General features: G+C 38.5%; 1 protein-coding gene across 1 annotated transcript in view; it reads right to left on the reverse strand.

The window, feature by feature from the left end:
• Nucleotides 1-13,565, reverse strand: part of adgrv1 (adhesion G protein-coupled receptor V1) — a 110,556-nt gene extending 96,991 nt beyond the window's left edge. The window contains exons 1-2 of the mRNA XM_079450460.1: nt 13,194-13,565; nt 1,282-1,469 (exon numbers count right to left, since the gene is read on the reverse strand). Of these exons, the coding sequence (XP_079306586.1) occupies nt 1,282-1,469; nt 13,194-13,269 (264 nt within the window). The 5' untranslated portion in view covers nt 13,270-13,565. The remainder of the gene's footprint in view (nt 1-1,281; nt 1,470-13,193) is intronic.
• Nucleotides 13,566-15,011: the final 1,446 nt, after the last annotated feature.

Consider the following 15,011-nt stretch of genomic DNA (forward strand, 5'->3'; position numbering starts at 1 on the left):
ACTGCTTGTGCTTGGCCCAATGTTTTTCCAAATCATAAAATATAAGCCTTTCATTTTTGAGCAAATGGTTCCCTTTCAAATATCGAATAGTAGCAGAAGAAGCAAATGAGAATTCAGGGACCTTTCCTTAACCCATCTAGACACCATCTGGTTGACAACTGGCACAGCTAGTCCATGCTTTGATGCCACCCACTGCAACCCACTACAAAACAGGCTCTTAGATCCTTACTTCTGTGAATTCATTGAACCAAAGAACTAGCAACACTTGAACACTTAACCCTGTGTGCTAAAAGGCAGTTTGGCACTGTTTTAACAGTAGTTTTTGTGTTTTATGCCCATATGTGCTCTGATTTGACAAACATATGTTTGGGTGTGGAGACCTAACCAGTTGTTAGGACATTAACATATCAGACAACACAGAAACATTGTGAGTTTAGCTAGCGGGGGCCTAAATGTACAGCCTAAATGTAAATGTACAGTACATCACTTTGCTTCTGACAAATTTCAGAAGAAGGGGAAAGTCGAGTGGGCTGGTCAGAAACGTTTTATGTGTCCATATAACCAGCAAAAGAATAAATGTATTCCTTCATACCGTGTAGTGGTGTAATCTTATCTGTTGGATACATTTAAACCCGGCAAAAGCAGTTTATATTCAATTCAACAAGTATTTTTAAATTAAAATGTCTTTATCATCTAAAGATTAGTTGATGTGTATGTACATACTCCTTACCATTTCCTTTAAGTGATACTGCACCTGAAAATGACAATTCATTGCAAACATTTTCCAAATATCTTTCGTGGTGTTCATCTGAACAAAGAAATGTATACAGGTTTGAGGGTGAGTAGATGATGACAGAATTTTCTTTTTTTGGTGGAGTATCCCTTGTTGAGATAAAATACAACACATCTTTATGTGTATTTTAATACCATATCATGTGTTTTATAGTATTATTTTTTATTAAAGCTGCTTTGCAACCATTAAAATTTATATAAATTAATATGAACTAAATTTGAATTCAACATATTTTTGCATAGTATTATTTCAACATTATGAAATGATCAAATAAAGCTAAAAAAACTATTCAATAATCATATTATTATGACCTTTCTGACACCTTGTTAAAAAGAATTACAAAAAACTTAAGTTAAGTGTGAGTGCCTTTATGTAGAAGTTTTCCATGGAATGACCTCGTTCTGCTAAAACCAGGTTTGTCAACTATACTATGTCAACTATACTATACAACTATACAACTGGAAGATGCATATGCTTATAACACCTACCAGAACCAGAGCAGTTACATTAACTGGATCTCCAACTCGTTCCACCACAAGACGCACTATAGCCCTGCTGCTCTCGTTTACAACAAACTGAGTCTGGCCCTGGAACCTCAGCTGTGCCGACTCGGACCTGACGCTTGTGGTGAGCAGCATCAGAACCAAGCCAGTCAGAACAGAAGAAGCTGGCATTCCTGAAAAAGAGAAATAACGGTTCAGTGATCTCACATCTGGACAAAGAATATTTCATATTTAAGTCTTTGCGTACTTATGAAAGTGGGAAATGATGTTTCAACGATAGTCTAATTTTATATATTGAGGTTTTATGCATTAAAGTAAAAAATCTCATCTCATAAAAAACTGTGTGTGGGTTTGGAATGACACAACAGTGTAACAGGTAATGCTACACAGACGAGGAAGTAATCAACAGAAATATATTTCATAAACAGGCAAACGCAATTATGACATTCACATTACAATTACATTTGAGACGAGACAAAAAATACAAGAACACAGTGAGTATATATACAAAGTCTGGGTGATGAGGGAATAGCTGCAGGTGCGGTGATTACAGATGAGGGACCGGTGAGGGAGCGTGGAGGAAGATAGGAAACTTTAGTCCATTGGGGAAAACCGGCAATGAAGGACACGAGAGGCAGGCAGGGGCAGATGGAACCGTGACAAACAGTGAGAAAATGAAATATTTGCATACATGACATTTTTTCTTGAAAGGTCTGACCTTGAAGGTCAGATGCCAGTCCTTGTCACATTGGAAACAATTAAAGCATTTATTGTGGTCGTCTCTTTTGAAGAGATAGAGACCATCGTCAGGTTTTACAGCAGGCCTTGGACAAAGACTGTCTCTTTTTTAAGACAGTTGTCATGGCTAACAAAACAGAAAACATTTAACGTCAATGAGGTCAAGACAATGTCTGGCCATCTATTTAGTCGTCTGCTCCTTTGAAGTGCAGTCACTTTTTCATATTTGTGCTAAATTATACGGTAAATACACAAGCCCTGAATGAAGTCATCTTGTTATTCCCTTTTTTAGAAGGGGCGATTGCCTAGGAAAGTTGGACATTGGATAAATTAAATTGTTCATATGTTCCATTTCTACGTCATATGGTTATTTTTAAACCACAAAGGTCCTGGGAGAGAACTTCCATCAATCAAGGTGCCACTTCAGATTACCAAGGACTTCTTCCTTTCAAGTGAGTTATAGAGAAATTAGCGTAACGTTTGAAAGAGCTTTAAAACTAGCAGAAATGCAACCACAAGCATTTTGTACAATTCTGTTCCATGGATATGTGTATGTGTACAGCCAAATAAGCAAGTGAATGTGTGTGTGTCTTGATGACAAGAAGCAGACAGGACAGCTTAGAGGGGGGAAACTGCGAATGCTATCAAAACTGGATTAGCGGCTGCCGGTGGGCTAAGGCCTGGGGTGAGGGTACAAAGCCGGGACAGCAGAGGGGAAAGCCTGGTATTCAGCCTTGCTTCTCCCCTAGAGCTGGGAACTTTCTGACTTTGACTGACTAAAAGAGAAACAGAATTGCAAACACACCAGCATGTCTCTTTAGTTTTTTTTTGGTTTACATTATTGATGGTAACATGATTGTTATTAACTCATATATACCAGTTTAAACTGACATTTGTAAACCAAAAAAACAAATAAACCTATTTTAGTTTTTTTTTTCTTAGCTGAATGTTCAAGTTGTTCTTGTCCATGCTACTTGATCCATAATCAAGGAATATATGGACATATTCATGGCATCAGTCACTCTCTTTGGCTGTCTCACAGTCACCGTGATGCTACACACCCTTTTCCAGATCACCGCAGGACATTCTGCTCTGATAAACATTAAACCATTTATCAATGACCGGGATGCCACCGAGCCGCCAAGACACTGGTGTTTTTTTCTTCGGCTGACCCCAGGACAGCCTATTGTAAAGATGTCTCATTTTCAAAGATGAAATGGTTTTCGCTGTGAAATATGTCAAGATATTTCCCTCAGGCGCAGAGGAACCGAACAGTGGAAGCCATTTGCTATTCAGTGAACTGTACATTCAACTCCAAGACGGTCCAAAGAAATATCAAACAATGAAAGAGGGCATGAAGTTTTAGTAAATATTCAGGACGGAACAGCTTCCAGTGGGAGATGCAAACGCCTCTCCAAACTCTTGAAGTGTGCTGTTAAATCAATATAATGCCTCAGGTGGTCTCTCTCTCACTTGCCGTGGTTATCTCTGTTAAGAGAATCTCTCTTTGCATACTTTACATCTATTACTTTTTCCAAACGAAATGCTTGAGGTCATTCATATCTTCTAGCTTGTTTTCCCCAATGCATTCTGAAATTACTTATTACAATAAAGCCCATGCCATGAAACCTAAACAGACTCAGTGATTCGTTGTCCATGCTGACTGAGCTACTTAATTCAGACAGATAAACAGATTCCATGTGACATATTTGCGTAGTCTGTGTTGCTAGAAGATGAGAACAGAAGCCCAAGAAGAGTTTGACCCCATCACATAATGCACTGGGTTCACATGGCAGGCATGTCTCTTAGCGTAACTGAAACCTCAGCAATTACACTGGATCGCCTATCTGAGGATGTGATAGCGTGTAAAGTTACGGGTCTACGGTGCTGGCCCAGCAGTTCCCTCTAGGGTTACCCTTGCCCGGGAGAAGGATCTATAATCTTAACATCAATTATTCAATCCGCAAGACTTCACAGCCAGTACTTAGCAACAAGGAAAGTGCAGTGTGTGTGTGTGTGTGTGTGTGTGCGCGCGCGCGTGTGTGTGTGTGTGTGTGTGCATATACTATGTATGGTTTACATGTGTGTGATGACGTGTGACGTGTGTGATGACGTGTGTAGCAATGTACACATAGTTTACAAGGACACTTCCTGTCGCTTAAAAAGCACCATTACTATTACATCTATAGAGATCCCTCATATACAAGTATGTGCGCCTGCATGTGTGTATGTGTGTTCCAATACAGTGAGCTCAGCCTTCACTGAGGTCACACACCTTGACTTCATGTACTACATGCAATGTTTGCAAACTTTCTCGTAACATTCCTAATTACTATTTTCAAGAAGAAACACCATAACGTTTCCTATACTTTAGCCACTTTTGCCTGGAGACCAAAATAATTACAGCATCCACAGAATTTAAATTGCAGGCTTGACTTAATCTAATGGCCTGTCTACTTCTGCAAAAAACCTGTCTGATGAAACTGTGGTCAGCTTTGGTAGCATGCAGTCACAAATATAACAGTGTATGAAATGGTAGTAGAGGAAAACCCATTATGGTTCATCTTTGCCGAAAGCAGTTGAAGTTGTGATAAGTGCATCAACAGGCTTAACCCATGCAGCTCATCTAAAGGCTTTCCTTTTTAAGAGGCCATCCACACGGACTAGGGCTGGACGATATTGAACATAATTCATGTCTTTTTCATGATCGTTTGGATGAAAGGCGATATCCGGTATGTATATCGATATTTTCGATAAGTGGAATAAATGTTTACTTGCCTCATGTGAGATGTCACAATCACCTTGATTAAAATGGCTTGTGAAAAGAATTTCAAAGACAGGTTTTTTTTTCCCTATTGGAAAATACACAGCTGCACATCTTTGAACAAGTAAATTGTTAAGAAATTATAATAATAAACAAATAGAAACTATTTAAAATAAAATAGATATTCAAGAATGTGCAAAAAGAACTGATCACACAGTTCAATTCCTCCTGACACTGATTAGATCGGGTGAGATCATCAGCTGTGAGACCGTCGTGAGACAGGTTAGTTTTACTCTACTGATGCTGTGTTGTTGCGACAGTAATCCTGCATAGTACGGGAGGAACCACAGGTTCAGGCATTTGGTTTGTGCGCTTGTCTGAGGAGCAACTGGTGCGAAGCTGCCGTCTGCGGGATTACGACTGAACCCCTCTAAATCGGAATCCCTTCTGAAGGTAGCGATACGGCAGAGCCACAGGAAGCTCGATAGGCCACGGATAGCCGGGGCCAGTCCCCCGGCAGAGAGCCTGACGCGACGGGACCGGGTAAAGGCATCTGTCACTCAGCCCCAGGGTGCGGAGTGGTGCTGTCTTTACAGAGTTTTTTTTCCCCTCAGAAAAGCAACTAGTGACCTTTTGGATAAATATGAACTTTCAGCGAGTGGGAAAATGTCTCTCTCTGCATCTTCTCTGTTCAGTGAGCAGCAGAAGCAGCACATTCACGACCAAACCGCAGCGTGTAAGTTAGTGAGTACAAAACAGGGTTTTACAAATTGCCAAATGAAAACACTTAACACAAAGCTTTTGAATGCACTGAACACTTCATAAATGTTTCATAATTTCCAAAAGCATTCTGAAGTATTTATGGGTAGCTTAACAAATTAAAATGTAGGCCTATTCTTGACACAAATGTATAACCTAAATGTAGTTTTCAGTATTACATTATATAGCAACATCATGACAAAAGTTGAATCATTCAATTTTGAGACGAGTCTACCATGTGCTTCACACGAAGAGTACTTTGTGTAGATTGAATGTTTGAACTTTCTATGACACTTAGACAGCAAATCAACTGTATCTTTTTTGTATGTGTGTCATTGGAATAAAAAGTGTCAGTATACTAAGTATGCGATGTCTAAGACCCATCATAAGCCTGGTCACAGGTCATTATGCTGGTAAAAGCTGACAATTTATAGATCAGCAACATGGCAGACAGACCTTCTTGTAGCAGTAACACTGACTGTTTCGCCAATGCTTCATTATACTTTAAAAACTGATGAAGGATATAGTATAGCCTCAGCCCAAGCTCAGACTAGCTTAGAAATGCTAGTGGTTATATCTGCCACTGACCAAATTACGTGTCTAATCAATTTATTGAGGTTGAATAACAAACAAAATCGTAATACTCCCATTTCAGTACATGGGACCATATGTGAATGATAAGCTAAACCATACCACATGTGTAGTAATATGAGACTGATCTGTAGTTAAAGCACAACATACACCCAAATGATCAGAAATGAGTCTCCACAACATGGTCTGTTACCTCAGAACCCAGTCTCATTCAGAAAGCTCTGGGAACTTTCAAAGCTACCATATATGGAGAGCTCAAAAGCCAAAAATTGCCACTTGTGTTGTATTTTTAGACAGGCTGATATCCTGAACATCTCAAGGTTGGGAAAGTTAAAGATTTAATAACTGACTCTCCTTAAAACATACATCATGACATCTGAAGAGAATATCTTATGACCACAACTTTTCGTTGGCTAGACGCTAATTTGGTAAACGTTGCCCAAAATGTTTCTGTTTATTTTAAAAGATACAAGGAACCTAGAATTAGTGCATGAATGCAGAGAAAGCGTGCATGTATGTGAGTGGGTGCTGAGTGGTTTGAATATGAGCAGATGTCGTTCCTTGAATGAAGAGAAAATATCCCCCAAAATAACACACATGCCCAAAAGCTCAGTTTCTCTGTTGTCATATGTTACTTTTCAACCCAACATTAGGTTCTACACAAGGGACTAAATGCCAATCAAGCCCACGCTGGCTAGAGAACCAAAAAGAAAAAATTCTCAGAGGTATTGTCCTCAAGCTGACCCTTTCAACTTGAGCCAACTGCATCCAGTGTCCTTATTCTAAAAAAAACAATGACTTTTTTCCCCTCTCGATATATGGATAGAGGACCTGAGAAAAGATCTCATTGAATTTCACATGGTGAATGTTCCTCAGGCCGCAGAACTCCATGACCGATGGGCTGCTGCAGCAAACAATAGATAAGAGTGGGGAGAATGCACTTTCAAGGGATTAAACAAGGAAAAGCCTCTCAATGGCAGCAAAGAAAGAAAAGCAAATTATAAAGCTTATTGCTTCATCGCATGTAGCCAGTCGGACCTTGCCTGAAATGCTAATTGCCTTTCTTTTCAGCCTCGCACACTGAATTGGGGGTGTGTGCGCTTGAGAGAGGCAGGGCACTCGCGATTCACGGGCCGACACACACAAACACACTGCAGATTTTAGGAGGCTCAATGTTGTACTCTTTTTTGCAACATTGTTTTCTCTCGTTTTTTCCCACTCTTTTCCAAAACGCGGACACTTCAGCCTTCCAGTAGAGCGAATCAAGCCCCATTCAGACAGATAAAACTCTTTCTCTCTTACTTTTTCCTCCCATACCTCATTTAACGAGTGAGAGATGTGGGAAATTTCTGTCCAGACCTCTTCAATCTACTGTGTTTGGCAGCAACGGGACAGATGGCTGGATTGAGGACAGAGCAAATCCCTGATCAAGTGAAGCATACTTACTGACTTCGAATCAGTGGCTGTGGACTTACAAAAAAATCGTTGGCAATAAAGTTTAAGGGCTGCTCGATGACACTATTATTTTGGCCAATGTTGAGATCCCCATTATTTAACACGATTACTCATTAACTCAACATAGAAAATAGAAAAGACTTGGCTTTTAAACTCTGACTTTTACTGAAAAATAAATGTAAAGAAATAGCACTGCTGAACCAATGCAAAGGAAAGGGTGCGCTGTACTACAAGAAAGAGAGGGTCCTTGCAAAATGGAATGCGGCACAATAATCGTTTGCCTGAATAATTTCGTTTATGTAATTGATGAAGGCAAAAACTGACGATTACGATCAATTTTCGATTATTGCACAGCACTATAAAGTTTGCATCCCCACAACATTGTGTGAGCGTCCTGTCAAAGTTAACACCTGTTCTTGTGCATGTCATTTTTCCAAATAAATATACTGCGTATTCTTTTATTTGATCTTATTTTAAAACTGTAACGCAATAAATGAATAAATAAACTCTAGATGTTCTGTGGTGCTTTCAAAACATTTTCTGTTTGTGTGATTCAATTCAGAGTCACTCGCTTAACCAATGATGTGAGACATTTTTACGTTCCTGTCAGTCAGACATTTATCTATTTTACCTATTAATTCTAAAAGAGGTAATTGTCCGAATGTACAGACTGCAGACACCGTTTAGATCCTGATCAACAGGTGGGAGGTGGAAAACAGACATGATCCCAGTTTGTTCACTTCCTCCGCTTCAGAAATTCCTTCACCATGACGAACCACAATGGGGTAAATACTTGCAAGCAAAAGCAAAGAGAAAGAAGGCCAGAGTCTGCAGCAAGCAGATTGAAAGGGGGCATAAGGGTAGACACAGACGGGGGTGTGAGGGCCAGTGGGACACCCGCCTCAGGGCCTGCTAAAGTTAACAGAGGTCCAGCTCACAAACCCCTTTCAATCTTTTGAAACAACAAATGGCTTTATGTACAAATACTTTACATTCGTGTATGATGGATTCGGTCACCAGGGATAAAGATGGATGAGAAAGTTCAAACATAAAATTATTACTGCTGAGAAGCATGCATTTACTCTTTAAAAACTCAAAAACTCTTTCAGGCGATAGCAGAGGGAAGACGCACATTTGGTGTCCTGGGTATTAGGACACAACTAAGGGGATAAACAGACAGGAAGACATTGCTTAGGCACCAATAGGTATGAATTTCAAGTTATTTGGAAACCACAGGGATAGACTGATTCCAGAATCAAGCATGAATTTTAGGTATCTCCAAGATTTTCCAAATCAAAGTTCTTGTTAGTCTAAATATATTCTATGTGGTTTAATATATCTTGACGTCTTATTTTTATGTTAAGAGACGCACAAATTTAGTTTGACTTTTTAAGCTCAACCGTGATTAATCAAGCCATTTGATTTGTTATGAAAAAGTCTCAATGCTCTGAAGGGTCTCGGATGACCACCAAAAAATCAATCAACTTAAAACTTGTGTAAGCTTATTTATTTTTATTTGATCCATTTGTGTAACTATATCTGCTATGTGGACAATTGCAATACAAACATCTAGACATCATTCTTCCAGGAATCTTGGAAAAGGTCTAAAGAATAGTTTGTGGTATTGATCAATGCCCCATGTATCCGTTTTGAATAAATCACATTTGAAAAGAAGCAAGATGAAGCCCTGTGGGGGGAACAGAGTGTTCATGCGTTAGGGGGCACAGCTTGACTCCACGCTACGAAACAGCTTCAAGGGCAGACAATGAAGGTCATATTTCAAGTTCAATACTCCACAGAAATAGGATAAAGCTACTTCTTTCATTCTCAAAGTTGTTCTATAGAACCAAAAGGACTAAAGAAAGACAATTTAGGACGCTGTTGAGCGTATTGACAACAAAATGGGAAACTTCTATTGCAAACACATGAAAATTGTTAGAGGATAAAGTGCATTTCAGAAAGTTTTGTTCCAGAAAGGTCAGAGAGACATAAATGCTATGTTGACCAAGCAAAAACCCTAAAGCAAACTCTGTGGCAGACCATGATAAATAAAGAGACCTCAGAATTGCTGCTGCAATAGACCAATGCTTTAGAATATCCTACCATTCATTCATTTTCAGCTTGAACAAGTACAACCATAACCTAAAACAATGTGTGTTATGTCAGTGTAGGGCCGAAAATACATACAAACTAATTAGCATACGTTATGTCAAGGTCTACTTTTTAAATGGCAGAACAAATCATGTCATTGTGGAGTTGAAAGTAGATATTATTGGGAAATGTTATGAAAAAGGATCATGCCTACAAAACGACATAGCAAGTGCTATCAAATGCAAAATTCATTGCAAATTGCAAATAAATTCATTTTACAAAACAGAGCTACAACCATAATCAACAATCATTATCAAAACAAGAGTTATATTACAACTGGTCACCCTTCACTTATATGTGTTTGCAAATATGTAAACCCAACGAGAAGCATACAAAAATATTATAATCTAATTATTTAAAAAAATTATATAAATATCATAACTCCATCCCACCTCTGAAGTGTTCACACAAGTGTTCACTAACAGTCTCTGCTTGGTTGCAATGCCAGGGTAAACATAATGAATTATCTCTCTGACCATGTATGAAGCCACAATATCAACTTTGACAACACAGTGTCTAAATAATAATTAATAAAACCGTGTTGTTTTCTATTACTTCGTAGATACAGGTTAAAAAAATGTATAGCCATTTAGAGAAGTGAATTCAGTTCTTCACCATGCTTGGTGACATGTCTGGGGAATTTGTTTTAACAGAGGCCCAAGACTGGTGGAAACCCTGCCAGTTCTGCAAGATCTAAAAGGAGTAAAATTGTGAAACAGACTAAAATGTATGTAAACCTGCTACTAAATGCCACATTTTAACCCAAAGATTATTTTTAATCAGGCGAAGAACAGGTTTTAATAGGAATCAAAATCATTATAGCGCCTCGATTTAACCCAATAAGTGTAGATTTAAAACACTTGTTTTCGCATACTTCACTTTATAGCCTTTTATAGTCTTAAATCTCATTAGATGGACTAGTGTTGTATCTCAATGTGAAAATACTTTTTTTACATTTTTATGGTTAAAAATTTATTTTGATAATTACAGACCTTTAACTATAATTAACAATAAAATGTATGATATGGTTGAAAATATGTTTTAGTTTGTTTTGGATAAATATAAAGGTCTGAGGTTGAACAAGAATTAATCAAATAATTTGTTTTTTAGCAACATGATACAGTAACGTAATAAAATAATAAAAGTAATAATTATAATAAAGCACAGAGCATTTGCAATAGGGACAGCTTTGGAGCAACTTGAGGTTAAATTCAAGAGCGGTAATAAGAGATGCCACATGATATGAATCATCCCAATTGTTTTGCACTGACAGCAGATTACTGGAACAGATCCCTGATTTATTCTTTCATTCTTTACCACTACTGCCACATTGCGTAACTGTTCTGTATATTCAATGTTATGTCATTTATAAACAATCTAGGTAATAAAAGGTTATTCCATTTTTTGTAACAAGTAATATATCTACATAAAGACGACTTTGACAAATTCCATTTTAATCAAAGAGATAAAAAGAGTAGGGTTTGTATTACAGATACATTCTAACTTAGACTCTTCTCTTATCCGTTTATTGTGATTTCAAATTGCAACATTTGAAACAGATATTTAGTTTTTAATTACCTTTAATTTTACTTTTCACATATCGAGGAAACATACTGTACATTTGAGTCTTAAAGTCCTTCTAAATGTATCTAAAAAGGTTTTCAGGTTTTTCTGATTATTATTGCTTAAAAATAATCCACTATTTAACATTAAATATGCTACACATTTATATAGAATTAACCACATTTAAATTAGTTTTGGGTTAAAGCAAGTTTTTATGTAACTGAAAAATGCTGTAGTCATATGACTTCAGTATTGTGATGTTTAAAAGTCAATATAGAAAAAATAAAATACCTCAATTCTCGATTACAATTTGATTTACAATATAATATAAACACATTTTTTTATTTGTTACAATGTTATGTATGACACACAGAACACATTAAATACATGTCATATCAACCCACATGGTCGAACGTGGTCTGCCTATTTCTCAACGAAACCTGCATCGCACAATTCTGCTTCAGACATACGGACGAGGCGGCTTCTGTTTGCCAATGGTCAAATTCTGTCGATGAAATATACAAAGAAAGAGAGCTGTTGTCAAGTGACAAAGGAAGGGGAGCGGTTCGATGAAAACTAAACTAAAAGGTTTCTGTGAAGAGGGAAACTCTCACACTTCTCAGAACATATAGCTACTTTTATTCCGTGCGGTGTTTAGCCCTAAACCTGTTAATGATATACTGCTCTGAGGTCTTTTGTCTTAGGTCCACCTGCCCTCGCTTAAACCTGTGTGGTCTCTTTATCCTTGTGATATCAATCACAGTGCGTCCCATCTGTGAGCAAGGCCTTCGCACATCTCAATGGATTTAGTGTTTACGTTACATCCTCTCTGTTTTCTCAACATGTTGCACACTATTTAAGGGGACGTACAAAAAGAGGGGCGACCGCTGCAAATGTTACACCCAGTCGTGAATCACATGCACTGAATGATGCTGAATTAAGCCTTATGGGGGGGTGCAAGAAGATCATTCAATCCATTGAGTCCATAGTCTTTCTATTCAGCAAATAAAGGGAGCCCCTGATGAATTAAACCAGAAGCAGAATAAAACAGACTACCAAAGACGTCAGCATGTGTATAAAAAAGAACCAGTCGAGATTATGTTGAATGTGTCTATGCCAAAGTATAATGTTCTATGACTGGCATCATGACTAAGCCCCCATGCGGGGCGTTACGCACATGCAAAAACGTAGGGGCTCCAAAGTGAGAAATTACACTCGCATCCAGCTATTCATCTGTTTGCCACAAGCTTGCATGCGTAAAGGCAAGAAAAAGCACCGTTTGAGTTTGGGGCAGGGGGCTTTGCCCATCTCAAATACACTGTTTGAGGAGGAGCCCCGCCGACTGTTGTTTTATCTCAATGGAAGCAGGAGGAGAGACACAAAGCACTGTCCTCAGTAACCATGGAAGCGCGATGGAATGGCCTCTCATCCACAGCCAATATGACTTGATTGAATGTTTACATATTTATTAAGAATTGTACATCGCGTCCACTTTTGTATTTGTTATTGTGAGAGTGGGAAAACAAGCAAAACAAACAAATCTCAAATACAGCTAGATATTTGTATGTGGATGCACGTAATGTGATGTCACGCACGCGGCATTTTAAAGAGAAGCCTGAAATGACAAATAAATCTATAACACAGCTGATCTGACATTTCAAAGTGCCAGAACACGTGTTATTCTGTTATTCTGTAGTTGCGAAAGGGCTCCACTGCTTCTTAAACGCATATCAACTAAGAAACTGTAAACTTGTGGAGCCTAAAGAAAAACACCAAATAAAATCTAACTAAGCGTTTCATTTTGAAGCGCATCAACCTATTTCAGAAAACTGATTAAACTTGTGATAGACTCAAGTATGATACACAAATTACTTACCTAACACTTTGTTATTACACCCCAAGCAAATGACAAAAGGTCGGGGGTAAAACCAGCCGGTCAGCGTTGCTTTCATGTGTCAGTCAGAAGGATGATAAATGCATAGCGTTTCGCTGCCACTGTTCCCGCAGGAACAACACAGGAGCCCAAAATAAGTTGCACTACATACAAATACGCGTTTGGATAACAGTTCGTTGTCTTATCTGACGCAGCCGTACGTTCAATGATCCAGTCCGTGCGAGAGCAGGGAAGTGTAGATGCGCTCGAAGCTCGGCATGCGTTGCCATGCAGTTCGTTAAGCGCTGTCCCGTCTGAACTAACGGACTCGGGAGAGCCTTGTCTTGTCTGTCTGAGCAAGGATGTGCTAATCTCATTAACCTCCAGGCTTCATAGGTTGAGGGAACAGCTCCACCCAGCGATCTGCCTGGAAATGTTCCCGCGGGGATTGTTCCGCTAAACGGCCCTAAACCGACTCCCATCATTTCTGAAGGTAGTGCTGAAAGACTACGGACGCTATATAATATCGGCCACTGACGGTTTTGTGGCGCACTCCACTGTTCAACACCACTCCAAGACCCCTCTCACATTATCGCCTTAACTTTTCTGTGCACATGCAAAAAATACAAATGCACGTTTTAATTATATTAATAACAATATTATAACGTTTAGTCACTGATTGGTCCCTGATCAACCAATCACAATGGAGATACCCTGCATCTCATAATGTATGACCTACTCCCTTAGAAGAGTAAAGCCGTGTCCGTTTAAAATCACCATGAAATCAAACAGAACAAATTCTAAATGTTTTACACAGTGTTATTTGATTATTATAAATAATGTATCCGCTCACACAATTATTCTTTAAAAATTAATCCGCACTTGTAATCTTTAATCAAAAACATTTCGCTCTTCGGCATTTGTTGCCCTCCACAGAGCTATTGAGAGAGAGAGTTGCGTCAACTTTTTTCACAGCATGGCGGTTCATGGAGGCTCTCGATAAAATTAAATAAATTTTATTAAATAAAATAAAAAGTGTGTGCACTTAAAGTGGTTTATAATATAATGTATGCCAATATATTAAACAGAAATAGAGTATAGTTTAGACAGAATTTACAAAATCAAATTATAAATTGAATAAAGGCAGAATAAATGGATATAATAATGTAATGAACATATATTGGAAACATCAAGGCAGGGCAAATTCATTGTTTTCTCCTTTGTTGTGACAGGCATACACAAATTGTGCAGCTAACACACAGCAGTCCTTGTGTTCTCCCAACAGACACGGCAGTTTCTCATCGTTTGACAGACTTTCAAACGTCTGGTGTATGGACTTGATTTTTCCATAGAACATCGTCCTTATATTTTGTTCATTCTGTTAGGAAGTGGAGTTCCATCTCAATTTTGTCGAGATCACAGTGTGGACATAGTCCCTGGTCCTGTGGCATCCATGTTTGTCTGTGTCTGCCCCGTCTCTATAGTGAGTTCGTGTCCACAGTCTGTATCTTGTCAACGTGGCTCTTAGTTTGTCATCTGTGATTGTGTACAGCTAGTCTGCCATACTGTATTACAAATGACATTGCATTTGACTTTGTTGTTTTCTTTGGATTTCCCAGTGAGTGATATAGTTTGGTTTAATTTGTGTTGTCATTTGGGTGAGTTTGATTTTGTCAGTATTGTCAGATGTTAGAACTGAAACATCAGGACTAAAGCTCTGGACCAGCTGACAGAGAGGATTCATTTCTTTGCTCATCTCTTGGTGTTTCAGGGCTTTATAAAGATATGTGTGTGAGGGTCACTGTGTTTAACATGTTTACA

This window comes from Barbatula barbatula, assembly GCF_947034865.1.
Source record: "Barbatula barbatula genome assembly, chromosome: 2".
Lineage (NCBI taxonomy): Eukaryota > Metazoa > Chordata > Actinopteri > Cypriniformes > Nemacheilidae > Barbatula > Barbatula barbatula.